Source organism: Periplaneta americana, chromosome 3, assembly GCF_040183065.1.
Source record: "Periplaneta americana isolate PAMFEO1 chromosome 3, P.americana_PAMFEO1_priV1, whole genome shotgun sequence".
Lineage (NCBI taxonomy): Eukaryota > Metazoa > Arthropoda > Insecta > Blattodea > Blattidae > Periplaneta > Periplaneta americana.
Genome location: NC_091119.1, coordinates 101,466,237 through 101,492,766, shown reverse-complemented (window position 1 = coordinate 101,492,766; position 26,530 = coordinate 101,466,237). Strand labels below are relative to the sequence as shown.

At 35.8% G+C, this 26,530-nt stretch overlaps 1 protein-coding gene across 1 annotated transcript in view; it reads left to right on the top strand.

Moving 5' to 3' along the window:
- Positions 1-25,933, top strand: part of LOC138696333 (tudor domain-containing protein 5-like) — a 141,959-nt gene extending 116,026 nt beyond the window's left edge. The window contains exons 4-5 of the mRNA XM_069821142.1: positions 20,733-20,805; positions 25,504-25,933. Of these exons, the coding sequence (XP_069677243.1) occupies positions 20,733-20,783 (51 nt within the window). The 3' untranslated portion in view covers positions 20,784-20,805; positions 25,504-25,933. The remainder of the gene's footprint in view (positions 1-20,732; positions 20,806-25,503) is intronic.
- Positions 25,934-26,530: the final 597 nt, after the last annotated feature.

The window sequence follows — 26,530 nt, the reverse complement described above, 5'->3', positions numbered from 1 at the left end:
TCAAATAAAGAAAATAAATAGTACGCGCGTGAACTAACCAGCTGACTGTGAGGCGGGAGCTACCCTAGGCAAGCAAGGCCAGGAGACAAACACGTGATGTTTTGTCTAGTAGCGCATAGCTGGGCTAGCTTTATCACAAGTTTTCATAAACACAGGAGTAAAATGGTGCCCAACGCTCGCTTATCTTCAGCTCTCAGCCAGTTCATGCGGTATTGCATCGTTCAAGTCTAAGCATGTGAAAATAATTTATTTAATACCCTTGAAACTTATTGCCGAGCCACTAAACAAACAATGCCGAATCCCTCTTAATAATGCAAGGTTTTTTCTCAATATTTTTTACATTTTTACAAATGGACAAAAAGCCTAAAAGTAAGTAAAATCAGATTATCTGTCACTCTGTATACAATAAAAATAAGGATTACTTCTTAACATAACCTACCAAATGTCCGCTTCAAAATGAGCTCTCATTCAATGTTCTGCATTAAATGGTTCCAGAGTTCTGAGTGCTGAAAGAGGCTTGTTTTTATAAAATACGCTAAATTTGTCACTCAATAGTATGAAAACCGTCTGACTTTCGATAGTATATTTTTGAAAATGCACTCTCCTCAGCACCTTGTATAAATAGGGAAAAAATTAGAGTATTAAAAAAATGCGAGGTTTTTTGCTGATCGATTTCATATGGAATAGCCCATATAAATTATGGTAATTTTTGTTTTAAAAATTAATGTTTTTAACAAATAATGTAAAAAAGTGCATTTCTGAAAATCACCTCTTTGATTTTCCAATTTTATTTATACAGAAGATAAAATGACAAATGAAACAGTATAGACTGTAGCCTATTTCTTTTAAATAGTTGTTTCAGAGAAATTATGTATATAACCTTGAGTGATGGCATAAGTAATATTTACTGATGACTTTCCTTTTTAATAAATCTACCAGCTTTTGGGTGAATATGTTGGAGGCAGTATTGAATTGTGACTTTGTTCAGCAATGATGCAGAATTATCTCTCATCCACTTGAAAGTGGATAAATAATTTTTATGTCGAAAATAACAGAACGGCTATAAATCTTGAAGATGCATGGGTAAGAGAGTCCAATCCATGATGATGATAAAAAGTAAAAGCAGCAATCCCATACTTTTTTCCCGAATTTTAAATGCATACAAATCTTAAGCAGGGTGACCAGGAGTCTGGTTTTTGAAGGACATGTCCACCTTTTTTGACCTTGTCCTCCTGTCTACCAGGCATTTTAAAATTGACTTTTGTCTGGCATTTTTTAAAACATGACTTGAATATTTAGTTCTTTATAATTCGTGTTATTGATTGTTATAATGTCCTGTAACCATTGACAAGAGTATTAATAAATAAAAGAGAAAAGCACACACTCCGCATGTTTCAGAGACAGAATATATAATGTTTGCAATCAGTACTCTTTAGTTCTTCGTTTGGTTTGTGTTTTCACTGAACTTTCGTTTTTACAGCATGGATAATGGATATAACCAATGCCACAGTCAAGTCAGCCATTTTTAATAGCGTCACAGCCAAAATAGTATGTGGTTACAATTTGTAGGATATCTGTGTTTACGACCATGTTGCAAAAACGAAAATGTAAATGTACTGATAATTTGAGAGTGAAGTATCCATGCTTTATTAAAGAACGGATCATCCATGAAGCAAAGTGTGAAGTGTATGAATGTTTTATTGCTATAGTATTGGTGATTTGGATTCCTATGTGGGAAGTAGGTAAGCACAAATCTAACATTCACAATGCAGTGGAATCTTCAAGAGTCACATCCAGTAGCAGCCTGCAGTTACAAAGGTTGGCAGTTCTGCATGAAAAAATAGTGTAATTAGCAAACGCATGCTGTTCATTGCATCTAAATCGTATAATGCGTGTATTTACAGCCCCTTCTCGAAGTTGAGTGTGCACTCGAAATTGAACTCCAACAATCCATGCGCTTTACCCATTCCATAGGCTACACCTCTCCCACCCGATACAACTAGTCATGTAGTGGAGATATGCCCCACATGTTGATAACATGAATGAACAACTATCAAGAACTTTCTATCATTCGAACACTTTTAACTCCTACCGAATTTCGTCACGTCAACTTTTATAGCCTACACCCATTCTGGCAGATGGAATTAGGCCTATAAGACATTATCACGTCTTAAATGGAAAGAATCATTCAAAGATCCAAAACTAATTCCTGATCTACCTCGAAAATCTGCCGTGGCCATGTTTAGATTGTTTACTGGTCATGATTGCCTCAGTAAACACCTCCATCGTATTGGAGTATTGAATTCACCTAAATGCTTACTGTGCACCAGAGAAGAGGACATGGAGATGGAGCACCTGGCTAATTGTGAAACTCTTAGGACATTTGTGGACCTTCCATCAAAATATTGGGAAGCAAGAAGGATGATGACTTCATTGTTAAATCCAGAGCATTAGATACACACACACACACACGCACACACGCACACACGCACACACACACGCACACACGCACACACGCACACACGCACGCACGCACACACGCACGCACGCACACACGCACGCACGCACGCACGCACGCACACGTCAGAGAGCTGGGAGTTCCTACAGATTTGCAATAAAGTATCATAACTTGAATAGTTTGTGAACATGTTTGCTGCATTATTAAATTTAATTCTTTGGCATAACAGTGCAAGAAATCAACTGTGGGACACACAATACAAATTCTCCGTGTTTCCCACTCATTACGTTAGCCCCGCCATTAACCAGCACAATTAATTTATGTGGTTCAATTATGACTGAATTTCCGTTAAGCCTATATTCCATTAAGATAGTTTGCACCAAACTTTCAGTGTCATGTTTTGATGGCAATGAAGATAAATTTCCAATCATTTTATTGCTATCCAGCAATTAATTTTGAATTGTTTTCGTAGTTCCTTTGAATTGTGACGAGCCTTATAAATGATCTTTGAAAGTTTAATCTAAATGTGGAGTAAAATCAGTCAAACCCCGAAATATACTGCGGTTTGTTGAATCATCTGATTTGGCAAGTCCTTGCATCATTAATTCAAATGCAGCACAGAATTTCACACAGTTAATTAATTTAGATAGACCATATCTATTTTTATGAAAATTTTCATCTTGTTTCTGAATGTTAATCCAATATGCAGAATCAAGTTGTGTTAGAATATTTTAATATCTGTAGCAGTGACAATTTTTGTTCGACTTGAAATGAGTTTTCGAATTTTTATGCTTTTCTATTTTTTTAAGTCAAATTAACTAAATTCTTCACTCCGGTCTTTGTCCATGTATTGTCTCCTCTAAACAGAAGACATGGGTGGGGGAGAAAGCGTTTTCATGAGCGCAGCAAAAAATCAATCGTTTCCATTACACATTTCGGTATTAAAATGACTAGTAGGCTACACGATTTCCTCGACTTTTTCCAGAAATTTCAATATTTAAATTTAGTGTAGGACGTCCTAATTTCTTAAGTTAACGTGTAATTTCTCTTTTAATTTCGAAAAGGGTTGGTCGATTAGGTTTTCATTTCATTCATTTTTAATATAAAATATTTTCTTAGACACACCGATTAATCACATCACACCACCCACAGTACTGTATAACACACTGGAACTGTAATGATATACAGCAAGTCCAGAAGCCTATGTGTTCTCCTAACGCAGAGATGAGGATGTTGGCAGTTCTTTTGTATATTCGGAGAGAGCTGCTTCGGTTACAGCTCTAATGCAGTCTTATGGGACAGTCAAGAAAACCAATTTTCTGCAGCCGACTATCCTACATTGAGCTCGAGGACTGCCAATCACAGATCCGAAAAGTACACTACAGATAAAATTCTCGAGCAGTTCAAGATTCCTACAGATAGTAAATTCTCGAATCGAAGGAGAATGAATTGGAAAAATAAATGAAACAATGAACTAGATTACATAAAAGCACGTTCTACATTTTTATTTTACTTGTCCATGTAAATGGCGGTTCTGCAGCTCTGCAGTTCTTATTGTAGAGTCGCCCCTGGTCACATCTTTCTTTGCTGTTAAGGAAACAAAACTAAATGAAAAAGTGAGTGCTGCAGAAGGTGCCCTAGCATTTCATACTGTTAAACATCATAATAGCTACGGGCTACTGATCAAGTAACTGCACTTCTAGTCTTAACCAGAAATTGTTTGATGATTCTGAAGTTGCAAAAAAGTTTCCTTGTGCTAAGACAAAAATGTAAGTGGTAGTGAATCAGGTTCTGGCTCCACATGCTACAAATATTGTAATTCAAGCGTTAGGTGGAATTTCGTGTTTTGGGCTTGCAACAGATGGTAGCAATCATAGAAACTTAAAAGATCTTTCCTATTCTTGTTCAGTGTTTTGATTATAATGCTGGAGGATTCAAACAAAGATTTTAGAACTCAACATCAAACAAAATAGCTGAAACTATTAGCAATTGAATATTAGTCATTAAATATACTAAATCAGTATGGTTTACAATAAAAACTTGTGCATTTTCAGGAGACAATGAAAATGTGAATTTTGGTGGTTGAAGAGAAAACCGGGGAATAATGTATTTAGTATTTGCAGGGAGACTTGCAGAATAAAAGATTGTTGGAGATGGATGTCCTGTTCACATATTTCATAATTGTTTACATCATGGGTCTGATCTTTTCCTTTGATGCTGAAGCAATAATAATTAAGATATTCAACTTTTTTTTTCAATTTACACAGTTCGTACAGAGGAACTTAATGAGTTTGCAAGTTTGTAGATATTGAATACCGAAGTTTCTTGGTCAATGTAAAACACGTTAACTCTTTTCCCTGCTGTGGATACAATTGAAGCACTGTGTGCTAAAAGTTGTTGTTGTTGTCTGCTAATGCTGAATTTGTGACAATGAAATCATTAATTCTCTCGCTCTCCAGTATTTTTCACTCAAGGACGCCAAATTGATAGTAGTTGGGCAGTGTTGAAGATGATTTTGATCCATTTCCTCTTGAAGATCATATAAGGGGCAGAGTGGTGAAGGAGATATTCCAATCCTGTTGAGATGCTTGGCCAAGTAGTTGTGGCCCTTGAACAGTCTAAAAATTGCAACTGCATTCTTCCTTGGGTATCCAGGGATATTTTGGGTTGAGACAGATTCCCATCTTTTATTTTTGGAAATTTGGAGATGATGATTTGTTATAATTTTGTGACATTGTGAAATAAATATTCTTTTTGTTGTATAATAGGATAATTGTGTAGCAGGTTTTTGAATAGTACCACAGCCCTTTTTTGGCAAGATAATCAGCAGCATCGTTGTGAGTCAATACGCAATGTGCTGGTATCCATTGAAAAACTATTTTTTTCTTTAGGTTGTTGAGGTGAAATAGCATTTCCAGTACTCAAGAATTTGTTGACTTTTTGGTGTTGAAATGGATGTTATAGCTAAAATGGCTGCTTTTGAGTCAGAAAGAATTATTGCTTGCTGGAATTGAGCTATTCTGTATAGAAGATTTGGAAGTGTCGTACATATGGCCTCGACTTCTCCATCAAAATTTGTAGTACCAAATCCAAGGGGTTTGTAAAAGGAGAACAAGATGGCATGTAGCTCCGCACCTGCTCATTTGATTTGTTAGCAAGGAGCCGTCAGTAAAAATATGGAGCCATTGTTGTTCTGGGAATCTTGTATGGATTGTTTCTAAGGCTAATGATTTCAGTACATCTTTTGGAGTGTCATCTTTTTTGACATCCTCCAGTAGATCTGTATAATGTTCAATATTTAGCATTTGTAACAGGTTTACTTTAAGGCAGGCCTGCAGAACTCGCAAGTAGGGGAACTATGACGTCAGCCCCACTCCACTTCTATTGGGGATGATCGACTTCCGCCGCAAGAATGAATGTTGATGCAGCCGAGCGTAACTAGAACACCATGACCGCACAGGTAGAAAAGGGGGGTAGGGTAAGAAAGGGGAGGAAAGAAGTCGCTCTCAGGAGCTACAGTTCTGCAGGTCTGCTTTAAGGAGTAGATTTTCTTTGTTAGGAAGAAGAGTTATCTGTTTTTTGATACCGGTATCGCAAACTTTAGAGAGAAAACTTTCCTATGTTTCCTGCATGCTGAAAGTTGATAAGTCCATTTTCGATGATTTTGAAATTGGCAGTGCAATGTGTTGTTTTACCCATGTACTATGTATGGGGAAAAAGTTGTGTGAATTAAACGTTGATAAGTCCAGTTTCTAGACTGTCTTGGATGAGACATGCATATCAATGTGCGGGTCAGATGTTATAAGTCCATGCCTTGCGAGCTATATGTTGATAAGTCCATACTTGACAGCCATGTTTTTGTAAGTTTCACAAAGCATTGTTACTGGTTATTAATGCTATAGTGTTTTCCATTATATCTAGTGGCTTTAGATCTCCATCAATGGTAAAATTGAATTTTCGGGGTTAAAATTCTCTGAGTAACAACCATGTTGTCAGCATTGTGAGTCAGTTGAGTGGTGATTGTACGGACTTAATGCTTGACCGTATTATCTTATTGTTTGTCATTTTCTGTATTGAAGTTCTCACAACATTAACACACAAAAATCGCGTACCTACTAGAAAGGAATGATACCTGTACAGATCGTATGTTGCACAACCCTCGAAGAAATCAGGTTTCTGATTATCAACCTCACCCACGCAATTTGACAGCGACGATGTGGATAGAACATTTTGTAGCATTTCCGGGGTGACTTTAGCACAGGCTTCAATGATACGGTTCTTTAAATGTTTCACATTTTCAATTTTCTCTTCATCCTATCAAGCCCTTTATATAACCCCAAAAGAGAAAATCAAGAGGTGTTAAATCTGGAGACCTGGCCAGTCATTCTACCGGTCCATGTCGACCAACCCAATGTTCAGGGAACTGTTCGTCCAGTCTGCTGCAATATTTCTGTGGCTTAACCTACCAGAATGAAGAATGATATCAATTCTTACCTCTTTCGATAATGTCATCACGAAAATCAAGAAATTTGTTATAGGAAAGCTTCAAATAATCACAACAATGCATTGAAACTGTCACAGGTTAACCATACAGTAAAGCAGGAAAAGTTCATTACCAGAATTGCATAAAAATACCTTTTCCAAAGCCTTCTTAGTACTGTACAAAATATCTGTAGATGCAGTAACTAATGTTTGTGTCATTATTACAGTTATCTTTAAATAACTTTAAAACAATTAGAGATATCTCAAAACGGATTGCACCATTGTTTTTCTCAGAAAATTTCACATGATTTTCAGTACCTACATTGACCCCCTTTCCATTTAAAATTTCAAAGTTGGATTCAAAATGGCGGCCTTTGAGATAGCTGAGGGATAGAATCGAATGTGTCACTGGTAGAGCATTTGGTCTTACAGATACTGGTAACACCAATAGTAATCGAAAATCAAGCATAAGGAAGATATTTATATGGTTCCAGACTTTTGATTCACTCTGTATTTTGCTGCCAATACTCCGAAAAGTAACAGGATGTGTTACTCAGGAAGAATCGAGATATGAAGGCTGTCTGTTAAGTATTTCATTGCTCCAAAATAATCAAGTAAGGTGTAAATATTTACAATTTGTTTTCCTTCTTGTAGGTGCAACATTATTGGGCTTCCAAGGAATGCTAATGGATATATAGTAGGAAACGTCAGTCTCATTCCACTGCAGTCGGTGACTCAGTTACGGTCATTGCTCAGTGTATGGAATAAAAGTTTATTTCAAGCCCTGCAAGTAAGTCATTTATAATTTCTTACATAAAGATAAATTTCCTGCTTGTGTTTTTGATGCATTGTGTAGATCACTAAATTATAGCCGTCTTGTATGCTGGTAAAAACTCGAGTATCAGTCTCTACTTCAGGAATCCTCGTGGTTGCTTGCTGTATTAAATGTTTAGTGTGTTATGATGTCCTGAGGAAGATGATACAGTGGAGTAGTTTTCCAGAACTGTTGCACCATTGGTGATTGTGAATTACCATATAGCCTCCTGAGTCCTGAGACATTTGTTGTTTAATTTTAAAGTTCATTATAATCCTGCACTTCAAAAAAAGTCACTGACATGAGGAAAAATGCTGAAATAATTCTGCAGGTTAGTTAGGACACAAATGCAGGTATATTATACCATACTTCGGGTCTCTGCACATACATCTTATATCATAATCATGTAAGAAGTATGGTAAATAGTACACTATACTCTTAGGACTCAGGAGGATAGAAAAATACTGGAATGTTGCGAATACCCTAAGTAAATCAGCCCCCAACATTGTTTTTGTACACCACTTACGTTTCTGACATGCATAACTGACATTCTTGGATAATGATACACAAGACTAAAGTCTATCCAAAACTAGAAAAGTATTGAAGTTCAGCTGCTTCAAGGTATCACCATGATAACTGCTTGAACCAGCCAATCAGAGTCCATGGCGACAGGTTGGCATTGCCGACTGTTTCACAGTGAACATATTGTAGCCAGTTGTTTTGTTTATTCGGAAGTGTTGGATCTTCATTGCTGTGTTACAGCGAGTATTGGTGTTCTGTCATGACTATTGTTTTTGTAGTTATTTTGTTGGAGGTAGAATTACGAGTATTTTGATTTTAATTTTAAATTTAATTTAGTTGTGAGTGTATTTGTAACCTGATTTATGATGTCCGTGCACTTCATTTGTAAAGAGTGCGGCATCCTTCATAGCCCATTTTTAACCTCATAGCATAAGTGAACAACTGCCATTTATTGATTCTGGTTCACGTTAACACTTTGTTTAAAAAACTTAAAATTTTAATACTTTTAACGTGTCGTTAAACAATTTTAAGTTTTTTGACTGCCATTTATTTAGTTCTCTTAGTGTCAAATACAAGAGAAAAGAATGCCATTTACGTGTCAGTGCTTGAATATGACCACTGGCAAATACTCACCACACCATACATTCTTCCAAGTAATGTTGGAAGTTGTCAATTACTCCCTTCGTATATATAGCCAGGGATAGTGTTGACTGCAGCTCTGATAAGGTTCTTCAATTCCAAGCTGGTGATAGGACGTGTTTGGAAGACTTCTTGCTTGAGGCACCCCCAAACCCCATGAGAAGAAGTTGACAGATGTCAGATCCGGGACCGGAATGGTCAAAAGATGTCATCATATCGAGAAATTACTTACTGGAAAAGGCCTTTTGTACTGTCCTTTCCCTCCGCCCTGTTTTATGATTACAGGCAGATGCTGTGTTTCTAAAGGAACTAACTCACATTGCAATGGTGCAAGCATCTGGCACTTTTCCATGGTGACCAAAGTTGAAGTGTCGTCTGAATATATGCTGTGTAGCAGTTTAAAAATCATTCTTGAAATAGGTCTGTATTGTGAAAGCACATTGCTCTGCCATCTACACTTGCATATTATAGATTTATTAATTTGTCCTACAGAATAATATCTGCGATATTGACAATTAATATTTGAGGAGAAAAATTCGTTCCGGCGCTAGGGATCGAACCCGGGTCCTTGGTTCTACGTACCAAGCGCTCTGACCACTGAGCTACGCCGAATTCAATCCAATTTTGTAATATTCATTACAAAATAAGGTGAAACTTCGATATCTTCCCACACCACACACGGAAGGAAAAACATACTGAAATAATGGATAATAATATCAAATAGTTGGTTTTTATTTTCAGTCAATCACTTATCAGGTTAAGGCAGCAGAAGTAGATTCTGTTACATCAAATTACAATATATTAATAAGCATCACGAATATTTTCGACTTTTTTTATAGTTTACTAACAAACAAGTACAATTGAACGTAGGTGAAAAAGATATAAAGATACAAAACACATATAAGACACAAGTAAAAGTTTAATCTTGCTTGCTTTTTTTAGGAGTTAAATGGCGTACATAGTATTAAAATAACATTCAAATAAAAAACATTCCAGTAAATATAGTTATAATGTAAACAATATATTAAAATGGCAAGCAATGTGCCAAAGTTGTAAGATTAAAACAGTTTAAAAATTATGTTAAACTGAAGGCTAAGGCTTGTTCATTATGATGTTCAACATGTTGGAAATCTGTAGGAAATAGAAGTGAAAACTATTCTCGGTCTATTTGCTGCAGTGAGAGACATTAATACGAACGGTGTGCAGTAGAGGTTTTCAGAGGTTGTGGCCTTCTCATCTTGGCGTTACATGGTACCATGGTATCGTTTTTATGCACGAATAATTCTTTTAACATGTTTCTAATTTAGTCTTGAATACATTCCTTAACAAATCACTCCAAACCAATATGAATATAGCTTGGATTGTGTGTGAAGGAAATTTTTTTCTGTTGGTCCCATTGCACATTTTTGTTTACATAAATAAAAAGACATTAAAGTTGACATGATACACAAATATTATTTTTTAAGAACCATAGGAAACAAAAATGTGGGTAAATGATGATCACAAGAACACCATTTCTTGATAGTTTGTAAAATTACATTGATGATCTAGAAAATGAACAGCTCCAGTGAGCTCCAAGGTAAAATACTGTTTTTTTACTCCTTTGTATTTTATTTTTGATCCAGGGAAAATACTCGTCTTTTACGACAACATTTGTAAAATTTCGATTATGTTCCATGGACAAAAAAAATAAAATGCAGTAAAAATTAATCTTTGATGTGGAGCAAATAAAGTTTAAGTATACATTATCGTAGTTCACTCAAATGTGTAATTAAGCAATAAAAATATGTACCGGTATCTTACTGAATAATTAATACTAAATATGTGCCGTGTGTGTATTTGTAAAATTATTTCATCTCTGACTTTCATTTGTTCATAAACACAATGCAAATCAGACATCAAATTTTATTTCCTTCAAATAGCATTAGATTTAACTACATATCGCTCATTCACCTTTAGTTTCAACAGTATATAAAGTTTTCTGTGCTTAAAAATCTCTTTTAGTCCTTCCTTATGATGCGTTTGTACCCTGTCCTCAATTCACTTCTCTAATGAATAAAGCCTATGTCCATCTAAAGGAACTATACTTTCCAATGATGAAAAAACTTTCCAGATCGGTTAAATAGTTTTCTAAGATTGCCTCATACAAAAACACAAACGCCCCTCTTTTTATAATTGAATTTAGTATAGATAATAGTTATTTATGGTACTTGTGAGGTAAGTGCATCTTTATTGCGCGAATGGAAAGATTTAAGCACGAGGCGTCAGCTGAGCGCTTAAATTACACGAGCGCAATAAAGATCACGCTCACAAGTACCATACGTAATTTTGTCCATGACCATAACGAAAAATTATGTTTTATAAAAGAAAATATGTTGAAAATAAGTCCTCATATAATCACGTATCATTGCATGGATTTTAGAATCGATATGTGTACTAGATAGGTTATGATGTAGGAGGCCATGATTAGTGAAGAATGGTATCTAAGGCGTTGGATAATAGTTATTTATGGTACTTGTGAGGTAAGTGCATCTTTATTGCGCGAGTGGAAAGATTTAAGCACGAGGCATTAGCCAAGTGCTTAAGTTACATGACTGCAATAAAGATCACGCTCACAAGTACCATACGTAATTTTATTCATGACCATAACGAAAAATTGTTTTATAAAAGAAAATATGTTGAAAATAAGTTCTCATATAATCACATATCATGGCATGGATTTTAGAATCGATACGTGTACTAGGTAGGTTATGATGTAGGAGGCCATGATTAGTGAAGAATGATATCTAAGGCGTTGGATAAATAACAAATTATAATTAACTATATAATTTTAATATATATATATATATATATATATATATATATATATATATATTTTTTTTTTTCATTTTAAACGTGTATTTTTGTCTTTTTGAAGTTTCAGGTATTATTTAGAAGTGTTCATGGGACTAATGTGGTTAAAATAATTTCTTATTTTACTTCTGTAAACTTAAGAGGCATATTAAAACGTGGTTTATCATCATGTCTGTTTAGCTCAGTTGGCTTACGCGTGTTGTTTTAAAATCTTGTAAACCCAACTTCGCAGGTTCGAGTTTCCTCGCATCCCAAAAGGTAAATTATTACAAAATTAAAAAACATATTAGATATGAAACATATTAGATATGAATGCAATGCAATGCACAAATTACGACGTAATAGAGATTGAGTGTATGTATATTTAAGAAATGGTAATAAAGAAGTAGAGGTAGTGACATCTAGTAACTAATATATTAACTTCTTGAATAATAGTTGAATGGAAATTATACGTGTGTGACAGGGTACTAGCAAAATACTAGTGAACTGTGAGCTAAAGTTCAAACTGTGAGGTAAAGTCTTTATCTCACTAGTGGAATAAAGTAATATTGAATAAAAGCCTACTTTACAAACGCAAAAGGATTTAGTAAAGGAATGTTTTTCGTTATGGTCATGGATAAATAACAAATTATAATTAATTATATAATTTTAATATATATATTTTTTTCATTTTAAACGTGTACTTTCGTCTTTTTGAAATTTCAGGGATTATTTAGAAGTGTTCACGGGACTAATGTGATTAAAATAATGTCACATTTTACTTCTGTAAACTTAAGAGGAATATTAAAACGTAATTAATCATCATGTCTGTTTAGCTTAGTTGACTAACGCGTGTTGTTATAAAATTCTATAAACGCAACTTCGTAGGTTCAAGTCTCCTCACCTCCCAGAAGGTAAATTATTACAAATTAAAAAAAAAAACGTATTAGATATGAATGCAGTGCACAAATTACGACGTAGTAGATACAGAAAAGAGAAGGAGATTGAGTGTATGTATATTTAAAAAATGGTAATAAAGAAGTAGAGGTAGTGACATCTAGTATCTAATATATTAACTTCTTGGGTAATAGTTGCCCAGGTACTAGGAAAATACTAATGAACTGTGGGATAAAGTTCAAACTGTGAGGTAAAGTCTTTATCTCACTAGTGGAATAAAGTAATGTTGAATAAAAGCCTACTTTACAAACGCAAAAGTATTTAGTAAAGGCATGTTTTTCGTTATGGTCATGGATAAACACATGAATGTCATAGAATACAATGAGATCTGTATAAAAAGGGTTGTTGAATTAATATTTTCCAATTGTTGTGCAAGGCCGCCTTAGATAAATGCAAAGTCATTTGTTTTATCTTTATTACTCGTATATTAGTATGACAGGTGGTACTGACATAAAAAGCATTATTATTTTAAAACTCATATATCTCGTTATATATTGTATCAAAATTTTGCACAGAACAAAAGTTATCGGTAAGATCTTTGTAGCAACTTTTGTTATGTAACATCCTAAAAATCAATAATAAGCTAGATAATCAATTTATTTACTTCAGGCCTCCTTATAACCCCCATTTTAAGAGAGTATTTTGAATAACATTATGCCTAAAATCTAAGTGGGAACTAACTTACCTTACATACCAATTTTCATAGAAATCGGTTCAGCCATTTTTTGAGTGAAAAGGTAACAAATACATAGATATACAAACAAAAATTTAAAAAATGCGATTTTCTGTCTCAGAATAGTTAATTATACTCGTTTACACAAATTATTTTTGCAAAAGCGATAATTACCAGAAAATTTTTGGTTATAATTTTATTATTAGTAGAGATATTGTTATACATTTCTAATGAACCCATGAACTTAGAATGTTTAGGAAGATATAGAACCCTGCAAAAAGAAGATTCTATACCTCAAAAATACTGGAGTGCAAGAGGACTAAGGACTTCGTTGACAAATGTCTAGGCATTTGAACGACAATATATTTTTATTACTGATGGAAGGAGCATCCTATTTTAAAAAGCTAGCTGCGAACTTTGCTACGAGATGTGGATCTCTTCCATGGCAGTGTTTCTTCCCTGCACACTGTCATATAGAATTTATGTTTTAAATGTAAAAAAAGCAGTGGTCATGTGTTATTGGAGAGAACGTACATTGTTACCTGGTGATGTGAATTTTTGAGAGGCATGATGCAGAAGGATTTTTCTACTGTTGTATGGCTGGATGAAACACAGTTGAATGACAGCCACACTCTAAGTAAAGGTGGGACAGATGACACACTGGAAAGTACGATGACAGTACCTATTGGAAAGGAGGGGAGAATTATTGTACTGCATTCAGAAACATCAAAAGGGTTAGTTGAAAACTGCCTTCATGTTTTTAGATAACAAAAACTGTCGACTACCATGAGGAGATGAACATATAAAATTCGAAGAATGGTTCGAAAGGTGCTTATTGAAGAACATAGAGAGACCGTTGGCAGTAGTAATGGACAATGTTCCACATCATTCCATGACTATGGCCAGTAGAAAGGAATCACCCATTGGTTTGCCTCACACAAAATATCTGTCAACAAGCACATGAAGAAAGCATAACTCCTACATTTAGCAGCACAACACAAACCACAGTGTCCAAAGTATGTAGCGGACGAAGTGATGAAGAAATACGGTCATAATGTTAGCCAGTTGCCACCATACCATTGTCACTTCAATTGTATTGAAATCATATGGGCCAAATTAAAAGACATGTTGCTACGAGCGATGTTCGTTGTACAGTGAAAGAAGTGGAAAAACTATTACTAGATGATGTGGAAAATGTCAGTTCAGAAGACTTGAATAAAGTAGTGAACCGCATGGAACATGTTATAAAAGAAGCATGGGAAATGGAGGGATTAATTGAAAACTGTGTGAAAGAGATTAACATTTCTCTTAGTGATAGTGAGAGTTGTGTGGACAGTGGCAGTATATCAGACATCAGCGCCATATGTTCATTACAATAGGGAACACTTCTCCATGAAGCATTATTGGCTGATTATGTGTGGTGCACGAAGAGTTTTAAATTTATTAGCATGAAATCCTGATTACGGTTTGTATTATATATATCACTTGCACATTATGTACCATATTCACATTCATTCTTCATTTATTATTATTATTATATTATTATTATTATTATTATTATTATTATTATTATTATTATTATTATTATTATTATTATTATTTTTATTGATCTAGATTCATTTTCCGGGCTGAGAGGCTGTGGTCTGATGGTTGGTTTTCTACCAGATGTTTCGTCTGCAACTGCGGCAGACGTCTTCAGTGGAGTGGTATCTGAGGTCGCAAAACTCTTCTCGGCGTACCTGAGGCAACTGATCCTGTGGCTGGTTGTGCGGGCATATTTATAGTGCAACTAGTGGACCAAGGCCTGTTGTCGCTGCAGTCCGCGCCGCTTTGTTCACTGCTCCTGTTCTGGGTTCCGTCCTTCTGTTGTAGTGGCTTATCTGTTCTATGTAGGACCGGGTACCAACATTTGTTTACCTTTACGCCTTCTTCCTTGCGATTAAAGTTGTTGTCATGTTTATAGATTTCGATCGCTTCTCTATGTAGATGGGAGAAGAAGTGTGTCGTCGTGCTCAAGATGTCCATGTCCTTAAATCGTATATTGTGATCGCCCTCTTGATAGGCATGTGCTGCCACTGCCGATTTGTCGATATGTCCTAGGCGGCAATTCCTATTGTGTTCTGTCAGTCTCGTCCTGACGCTCCGCTGTGTAGTACCGATGTAGACCTTCCCACACGAACATGGAATCCTGTAAACTCCGGCGGACAGCAGCTTATCTCGTTTGTCCTTGGATGACCTCAGCATGCTCTGGATTTGCTTACTCGGCAGGAAGGTCGTTTCCACTTCATGTCGTTTCAGTACCCTGCTGATACAGTCTGTCACATTCTTTAAATACGGTAGGAAGACCGTGCCCTTCTTAGTCGCTCATTCTTGTGACCACATAGATGGTGTTACTCTGGGTCGTATGGCTCTCTTTATCTCCGGCCTTGAGTAGCCATTTGCCATGAGTGCTGTCGATACATGGCTCAGCTCCTGTTGGATGTGTTGTGGCTCGGCTACCCGCCTGGCCCTGTTGATCAGAGTTTTCATTGGCCATGATGGGCCACAGGATCAGTTGCCTCAGGTATGCCGAGAAGAGTTTTGCGACCTCGGATACCACTCCACTGAAGATGTCTGCCGCAGTTGCAGACGAAACGTCTGGTAGAAAACCAACCAACAGACCACGGCCTCTCAGCCCAGAAAATGAATCTAGATCTATAGACTCCGGCCGTGAAAGCCTACACTACAAGATTATTATTATTATTTATATTAGTCCAGTCAAAGAGTACTGCATGATACAAATTTATGAATTTACGAGTTCATATCAGCTGCTCAGTTTCAACACAACAGGCAGGCTGCATAATCAGCCACACTGCACAGCTTCACAATGTTGTTCCTCTTCCATGTCTGAGAGAGAGAACTGTCAATATCCTTCTAGTTTTGTATAGTCTGTATACAGGAAAATCGTTGTTCAAGAAAACCAAGAATCTTGGTTACCAGCATAGGCTTTCTTTTTTTTCTGGCAAACCGAAGGATTGTCTTCATAGTCACATGTAATATTTCTAGCACTTGTTGATATGTAACACAAATTTGTTACTTTGAAGTTTACTATAAACATCATGTCCACTCCAGTAATTGAAGAATAATCGGAAATGGAATAGAAAAAAGTCTGTATTTTACTCTTTCTTCGTGAACAAAATACAGAATTACTTTGACCGAATATTGCCCTTTGTAATGTTTCAGTTGTTTACAATATAGGCTCTTCCACTAATTTAATATTAATCTGTCATGAAATAATGAAAATTGTATGTCTTCAAAAAAATACAAGATCATATTGCATAAAATGTAATCATATTGGTGTAAAGGTATTCGGTATTTTCCTTAGCTGTAAACATTATACTGATACAGTAAAACCTCATTTTAACATTCCCCTTTTAAGGAGTGATTTCGAAAGTCCTGGGAGAACTACCATAAGATAATGTAATTGATTCCTCCTTTAAAGAAAATTCTTCTAAGAAGAATACATTTGAATGTATTTGCTAATACATAACTTGTTTTAGAAAAATTCCCACCTATTCTAAATGTTTGTAATCAATCTTTTTTACAAGGTATGATCATACCAGTGTGGCACTAGCAATAGTACTGGTATATGCGATATTTATTAGATACAGTAGTATACATTTTATATCTGAATTGAAAGTAAGTTTGTAGAAAGTTGTTGTGTGTTCAAATTGTAAATTTAATTACAATACTTAAACAATATTATTGTTGTGAAAATATATTGTGTGTTTGAGAAAGTTTATTGTTAATGTGTTTGCTAATACCAAATTTAATGGGTATGTGAGGGGCAGTCAAATGAAAATGAGTCAGATGCCAAAAAGTATAATAGAACCTTTATTGCCTCAAAAGTAATCTTCAAAACTGTTTATACATTTTTCCCACTGTGAGACAAGACGATCAATCCCATTACTGAAAAAGCTTGTGGGCTGTCTACTGAACCAGTTCTTTACCCAGTCACACACGTTTTCGTCCAATGCAAAAAGAAATCCATGAATGTCTTTCTTCAGCTCTCCAAAGATGTGAAAATCGCATGGGAAGTGATCTGGGCTGTAGGGGAGTGGGGGGGGGGGTGCTGAAGCATTTCCCAACCAAATGTTTGAATTGTATTTCTCACGGAGTTGGCAGTATGTGGGCGGGCATTATCATGAAGAATAACGCTGTTCAATAGCATTCCAGGGCATTTAGACTTAATGGCATGGCTAGTTTCTGTAAAGTTTCTTCATAACACTGTACATTGATTTTGACCTCATGCTCGAGAAATTCAACAAGAGAGACCCCCTAGAATCGAAGAAGAATGCCAACATGATTTTTGCTGGGATTTGTGTGTATTGCTTTGAACTTTTTCTGTGGAGGAGAATTCATGTGTTTTCATTCTTGACTCTGCTGTTTGCTCTCCGGTTCAAATTAGCGGTAGCATGATTTGTCCCCAGTGACAATACGGGACAGAAATGCATACTCTTCCTCGTTCCTCGTAGTATCATTGCAAGTAACTCAGTGAAGCAGCCATTCTGTTTGTTTTTTGTTCCTCCGTCAACTGATGTGGAACCCATTGCACGCAGATTTTCAATAATGCAGGTGCTTCGTAGCAATGACATGTATGGAACCGTGACTTATTCCCACCATACAACGAAGTTCTTCCACAGTGATCTGTCGATTTCCCAATATCAGACCATCACCTCAGCAATAACAGCAGGAGTAATGGCACGATGAGCCTGTCCTGGGTGACCATTGTCTTGCAGTGACATGCATCCCTCTTGGAATCTCTTGTGCCATTCCAGTACACGCGAACATGACATGCTGTGTTGGCCATAAACAGCAGACATGTGATGATGGATTTCTCGTCCTCTTACTCCTTTAGCAGTAAAAAATCGCACTAGATCTTGCTGTTCTTCTTTACCTGCCTCCATTGGTGATGCTGGACGAACACACGTATCTCTAACCTCACTTCCAGCAGTATAAACGAACGACTAGTGTGTAAACAGAGGTTGTAACTGTGCTTTCGCGAGTCACTACCAGATGTCAGTTCAGCAATCAAATTCCAGTGGTACCAACTTACCCGCCATGAGATATACGGATGATTACCCATTTTCATTTGACTGCCCCTCATATATTCAGAATTAGATTATATATTTATTAAACCTCCATTGTTATACGGAAGCAAAGCACTTACTACATCTGCAACATGGTTGCAAGAATTAGAAACTGTCCAAGATCAAAGAATAATCACTGGACAGTAAGTCATGCAAATTATTACAGAAAATGATCCTGTTTTATATGAAAATAAAAAACAAATGGATTAAAATACTACATCTATTCCAAAAAAATTGTTAACACCACGATCCTCACTTGAATACATTTATTTGGAATATAATCTTGAACTGTCGTAAAATATAAAGAAAAAGGAATATGAATACAGAAATAATGAAATTGCAAGCATTAGAAACTATAGATATCCAAAATCATAGTGGTTACACATTTACACACATGAATCTCTGCAGCAAAATAATATTGCTGGAGGGGATATTTATTGTGATATTTTTTTCTTCACCTTACAGCAGGAAAACACACTACACACTACGATTGTGAATTAGAAGCTATTGATACCAGTGTACATTAATTAATTTACAGAACAAATTCATTTTTCAAAGTAGCATGTTTTGTGATTCAAAATATGCAATTCAGGCTAATGTTTCATTAACAGAGTGAGAGAAATCTATACCAAAATTATGTTTCTACAAAAACAGACAAAATAGTTGCTTCACAGTGGACACCTTCTTGTGTATTGAAAGGAATTGAAAATGCAGACTTTTTTTTTACAAGGAAAGGAACCATAATCCAAAAAAGATTTCATTCTGAAATTTTGCATTATTCAGAAACCACGGACTAGGATTCAACAGATGCTGAAAATAACATCGAAACTAGTCATTCGGATACAATGACATCATTATTTAAAATGTTAACACAGTGAAGTCGTTATTTATTAATTTAAATAACTTAATAGCTAATCAGTGATTAAATGATAATGATAGTGACAATAAATCTCTTTGCAAATTTTTAAAACTATAAATTTGATTCCTAATTCTCCAAGAAGAACAGTAGGGGCCGTCTTCAGACTAGTAATTGGATATGATTGTTTGGCAGCGCATCTCTTTAGAATTGGAATTTATATGTCACCAGAATGTATTCTCTGCAGAGAAGAAGATTCAGCTATGAACTTGCAGCAGATACTAAACTACAACATTTCAAATAAAAGTGTCAATAACATCACATATACTAGGGAGGATTGGAAAGTAACGCACAACAATTTCTTTATAATATATTATTTTGGTTAGGATGTTCAAAGTTGGCAGTTAGCCTAGTTAGTTTGAATCTTGCACTACAGACAGCAATGGCTTGAGTAGGTGTCACCCTGGCGGAACGAGCGGTAACTACTGAGTGAAGATGGAATGTATGCTAGCATCGTCTACTTGTGAAGAACAGTGAAGTGTAGTCCGTTTTTTCTGAGCAAAACAAAAAAGCTCAAGTGAAATCCGCAGGGAAATGTTGAAGGTGTATGATGCTGATTGTCTGGACCATAGCAACATCTCCAGGTGGTGCAGATTCTTCGAAGAGGTCCAAGTAAATCTTACTGACAAAGCACGTTCCGGCCAACCAATGACCGCTGCAACTCCACCCAATGCCAGAGGCATTAAGGTGGCAGTCATCCACCCTACAGTCCAGACCTCACACTGTCTGAGTTTCGCCTCTTCGGCCCAATGAAAAAAGTCCTAGGTGGCTAATGCTTTGGTTCAGATGAAGAAGTGAAATCAGTCATGTACAAGTGGTTATACGCCCAGAAAAGGAAGTTTTATGAACAAGATGTACTGAATCTGGTGTCACGATGGGGGAAATGTGTTCAGAGACTTGGTTCCTATGTTGAAAAATAGGTAAAACCTGTAGCTTTTTTCTGATTATTTCGTTTTGCTTACCTATTAAATACATTGCCACACAAAGTTGTTGTGTATTACTTTTTGATCCCCCCCTCATATTTACTGACATATCAGAAAACAAATGGAGAACTCCAATGTTCTGAGCATTTGATTAATTAATTCATTTAATGGGTATGAAGAAACTGTAAATATAAAATAGTTAAATGGTCTAAGGATGTTTCAATTTCTGCTTTTAGCGCTTCCTTGCTTACATTAAGTGAAAACTCCCTTTTAAGAAAAATAACATTTAAGGAAAAATAATTAGTTCCATAGAGATTTGTTGTGTCATAGATTACTAATTAGTAGTATTTTGATAAAGATCTTTACCATTATATGTAACTTTTTTAGGAGGAGATCGAGAAGTTTAATCCATTAGATGAATATTGGACAGGCAATTAGTGAGGTGTGGAGCCTCGGCCAAGTAAGTATGACAAGAGTTATATAATCATTCAATATTGAAGTTGGTAATTGAAAATCATCCTTTTTATCTCTACATACACGTCCACATACGCACGCGCACACACACACACACATAGAGGAGGATAGACAAAACACAATTTTCAGGTGCTAGCCCCTTTTTCTTCAGGAGCCATCATCACATTTTAAACCATTCGAGCTAAGATAAGGATACATTTACCAAAATATATTAAACAATGTTATAATTAATTAATAGAACACATTACACAATCGAACTTCTTAAGACTGCTTTTGTTAACATTATATATTAGTGAGATAGAAGAAATTGAAGTCTCGAAAGAATTTGAACTCAGAAAACTCAGGTGCCACCTACAAGGTTTTTGGTGCCATAGGGTGACCTGGTGCCCGGGATTTGCCTACCCCTGTGCATGTATATATGTATATATTTTAACTTTCTACCTTCCTTGAGTGTAGAAAGATAAAATGTACACACACACTATATATATAGGGTGTTTCATAATTCCTATTACAAACTTCTAGGGGTTGTAGAGGGGACTAAATAGATAAAGTTTTGTTTGGGAACCCATGTTCGGAAATGTATAATTTCGATGCAAAATAAGTTTGAAGATCGATTCGATTTAAAATCTCCCGCTTCACGGTACGCAACAAGATGGGCTGAGGGCGACTTCTGCAGTCCCCTGATATCGTGTGTCTTCTGTTTATAATCAGTTCTACGAAGTCGGCTTTCACATGATTGTGATTCAGTCATTGAGCAGTACAGGACGAGCAGAAGATATCAGGGGACTGCTGTCTCATCCTGTACTGCTCAATGACTGAATCACAACACACAGCATCCGATGGCTGCTTATACTGCCTGCTTATTCAGTGGTCAAACATAACATGAATAGGAAAAAATTGCCACTAGATCAGCGGAAGACAGTTTCAGACTGTGTGACGTTCGTGGAGGAAGAGCACATCCCTCATTTCGTGTGATGTCAGGTGAGAGCATCGTAATGCAAAGTTGCCTACATAAACGGCGTTTCTTTGAGTTAAGAGAAGAAATAGCATTATTCATGACTAGTCTAAATCAGCCTGTCCCCGAGTTGCAAGAAAAAACCTGAATTTGTGACTTGGCTTTCCATGCGGATTTAATAGATCAGTTAAATGATTTAAATACCTTACTTCAGGGCAAGGATCTCATCATAACAGATATATATTATAAAGTTGAAGCGTTGAAATTGTCATTGGCTCTATGGATAAATCAACTGCTGGCTGGAAACTGTGCATTTTTCAAAATTATCGCAAGTGCGTGATCCGGACATTAGTCTTTCATAAGAATATGCTCAAATTCTACAAGATCTTCTTCGCCAGTTGAGTCGAAGTTTCAAGATGTAGAACCGTTTCTACTATATTTCAGCTCTTTGCAATCCCTTATTCCCCAGATGTCAAAAATGTTCCTAGCAGGTACCAATTGGAACTGTTAAATTTACAATGTGACGATTTGTTGAAGGACAAATATAAACACAAGGACTTGGTTGACTTTAACAGGAATTTCTACCAAGCCAAATTCCCGTGATTGTATGCATTTGCTGCACAGGTATTATGTATGTTTGGTTCGTATGGTTGTATGCGAACAATTTTTTCTGTTATGAAACTTGCTAAATCTAAATCAAGAAGTATCTTGTCAGATCACAACCTAACATACAGTCTTAATTATATATTGCCCAGACATTGTGTTCCAATATTGATAAATTAGTTAAAGAAAAAAGAAACAAAAAATGCAGAAAAAATGTCAACATAATTAATCATTCTGTGCCATCTTCCAAATTACAGAGAAAAGAAAATGTAGTTTGTACGTATTTTTTCATAAAATACAGCAAAGGTTTCATTATTTCTAATTATTTTTAAACACGTTGTGTGATTACAGTCATTGTAAATAAAGAATATCTTGACGTACAAATGAACGTGCATAATAAAAACTTGTATTATTTTAGTATATATTTGTTTCGCCAAATTAACTGAAATGAAATACTACGTGACTATTAGATACAGGAAAGTGTCCAGCATATGAGACTGTCTTTGCTACAGATTGATTTTCGCATAATAGAGCAGAAATTGAATTATTTATAATCAGTACACAAGATGTGCAATTGAGTTAACATTACCATTGGGATATCCAGGCATTAAACTGTGTTATGAACGCATATCACTTTTATTTATCGCCTATATCACGGCTACCTGCACGCCAAATACCCTCTCCACCCTCCCTGCAAACTGCTGACCACATTTCACAGACCCTGCACAGATGTCGAATGCGAGACGGCAGAGTGGAGAGAGGTGATGTCACAGTGCTGTATCCTGTCCTGGTCTGCACTAGATGGTAGCTCCTAAGAGCCTTTGAAGTCGCTTGTGGACATAGGTCTTATGCTTTAAATTTGTATTGTGTAATTAAAATATTACTTTGTTTCACAGCTCTAATAGCATCGTTAATCCATTATATTTCTTGCTCTTGAAACAAAAGGAAATACAACTAGACGTGCATAAACAAAATTTAAAATATGAAAGCCAATGAGCTGGTCAGTTATAAAACTCGTATGTGGCAGAATTAAGAACAGTTTTCAAACTAAACTTGCAAATTAACTACTAGGAGGACATTTTATGGGACTTGTAAGGTTAATTAAATATTTTTGTTTTTAAAAAACTGCAGGAGACCATGATCTGTTCATGTGCTGCCAGTTTTTGGTGATTTACAAATAAATGTATGACCTTTTCAGTTAGGGACTCTTCCAACTAAGCAGTTCAATAAAAAAAAATGAATGAGTGCCCCAGAAAATTACAGCTTCAGTACTTTCCAAAAAAGGGGTTTCTTCAAACAAGAAAACTGGATAACTTTTTTCTGTGTAGAACTTTCTACATTACTAAGTCGAGGTTTCACGAATTTATTCACAAGATTTCTAACACAAGTTTCTGATGATTATTATTTGTAACCCACTTCATTATGTCACACTGGCACAAAGTAGGTAGAACAACGTTTTTTTTTATAGTTTGAAGCACACATACAGATGAGCTGGTTGGTGCTGCACCTACCATTGGAATTTGGATATACACTATTTCAGTGAAAGCATTGTTAAAATGGTCTTATGAGCAGGCAGTAAAAGCAGCCATCGGGTGCGTTTGAGCAGGTGGCAGGTGAAACTAAAACTGTAAAATTACAATCAATATTTCACATGTGTACACACCCCATATATGAATTGCTTCATAAAGAAAGGGCATCAGTCCACTTTAGCTAAGTTGTGGGAGATGTCCGAACCGATGCCCTTCCTTTACAAAATGCTCACATTCCAATCACAATATAACAATGAAGGAAACGTTGAACTGACTTCCTTTCTTGATAAAACGATGCGTTGAACATTCAAGATGGGAAATTCAATGTTAATTCAATTTCGAAAAAAATGTGACTGATGCCCTTTCTTTATGAAGCAATTCCTATTTAATCTTGTTTGTAAAAGCTATTCCTTCACTTATAACAAAAACTGAAACTTGTACATGGAAAAATTATTTGAAAAATGATCCCCAAAACATAGACATTGATTATAGTGAAAACTTGGAACTGTTCACACTTCCTTGAATTATCAAATAACCTGAACTTGACAAACATAAATGGCTCTCCATTCCTGATTCCCGATAAAGGAACTCCGAAGAACAATGCTGGACAACCAACAACTGATTAATTGATGTTTTGTAATTTTATAGTATATTCGTGTTTAGTGTTTTCCAGTGGTGGCTTCTCAAAGGGGTTGCAGGTTTGTACACTCCCCAGTAATGTTCCTAATCTTCCGGCTTTGTTACTATTAAAAATGTAATTTTATTTTACAATTTTAATTCATGACTGTCTGCAGCTGGCGTCTTGTTTTGTATGTCTGCAGGAGCCTCCGAGCCTCTTGGTTTGCAAAGATGTTGAAAACCTAGGAAAGGTAGTTTATAGAGATGTTCGGCTAATGCGGGGACAGGGGGGTTAGAGGCGTGGTCTATTGCTTTCCTCATTGAGAACAGTTTGTTGCACTCCCTGGCATGGACATCAACGTCAGTGCAGAAGAAACTAAATTCACTGGGAAAGTATCTGTTTCAACTAGACATTTGTCCGAAGTAATGAGCATGAAAAATGTATTCATTCGGCTTGTGCAACGAACAGTCGCATATTTCGCATATTACTCTCTCAATCTACATGCACACAAATGGCACAATGCATAAAGGAGCTTGTATTTTTCTTTAAAGTTCTAAGAGTTGTCGTTCTGACAATAAGTGCTGCTAACTCCCGACAGTCTACGAAAGCTGCATTTGAATTTTATGAACGAAAACGTTGCACTTGGTACTTGGTAGCATTCTGATGACGATTCTGTACTCAAATGTTTTTCATGAGGGTAAATTGCAATATAGAGAGTTCCGCCCACAACCCTTCCACTTTTGGACTTTCTGTATAAATAGGTATGCTTGTATTTAGTAATTTTACTTATTAATTGCATATAAATTAGCTTTATATGTATATGCCCTCAGGTATACACGGTTTTAAACTTTGAAGTATGTTTAATTTCTCTTGGATATCCATTGTGCACCACCATATTTTCAAATCACGAGCCGCCACTGGTGTTTCCTGAATCAATTATTTTTACTCCAATAATGTCTGTGTTTTTCTCTGTTCCAGGTAAACTGAAAATTTTTTTCAGGAAGCAAGACTAATTTTGTACTTGATAGCAAATGAGAGAATATGTGTGAGAAAAATTAATACCACAGGAACATAGTGGCAAGTGAAGCGAATGATATAAGTGTGAGTTTTTAGTTGCATATTATGTTTAGAATGTTATGCTGTTCAGAGTTTCGGGTTGTTAATATTAATTAGCACTGAGAGGAAATATTGTTTAAGGAAATAATGTGCATTCGTTTGAATAATTTAAAATTGAACTGACATAATCTCATATGTATGTAAGAAGAGTTGATTTTTAATTCATACTCCCTGTTTGTATTTGATTTGAGTATCTTGTTCTTCATTCTTCAATAAATTGATAGCAGTAGTGTTATATTTTTATAATAAACAAAAACATAGTAAAATATATATAGTTTTCATTAAACCCATGTATTTTTTAAGATAGTAAATACACTTAAATTATTTCCGTTTTTCCCTTTATTATATTTATTTAACTCTACTATTATCCTTGCCACATAAGAATGCATGCGACTGTGAGTATGCCATAGCAACAAAGTAGTCACGTGCTCCATAAGAACCAATCATATTCAGTCCAACTTCTATTCTTCCACTGGAAAGTTCACTCGTGCAGCGGTTTATTCTATTGTTTTTCTATTTTCCTATTATATTATAGTTAGTTTTGTGTTAAGTTATGACAGTATCATACTGTTAGTGTTATGCAGTAATAGTTTAATGGTGGCTGAAGGGAATTTCAAGAGAGAAGTCCTGAAAAGTCAAACGAGGAGGCTTGTGTGCCATGTGGCAGAAACTGGTCTACCAGTGATCAACATTGCCAAGTGTCCAGAAGAACAGCAGCAGCCTGTAGTATCAGTATTCGGACTGTGTAGCAGATTGCAGGTGAAGTGGATAAGAGTGATGAATATTCCGGTATTGTCAAATTCTTATCCCGGCAATTAAGCAAAATGAGAGAAAATATGTCTCCAATTTAGATGATTTCGACAAAAATGTATTGGGGCACAAGATATTT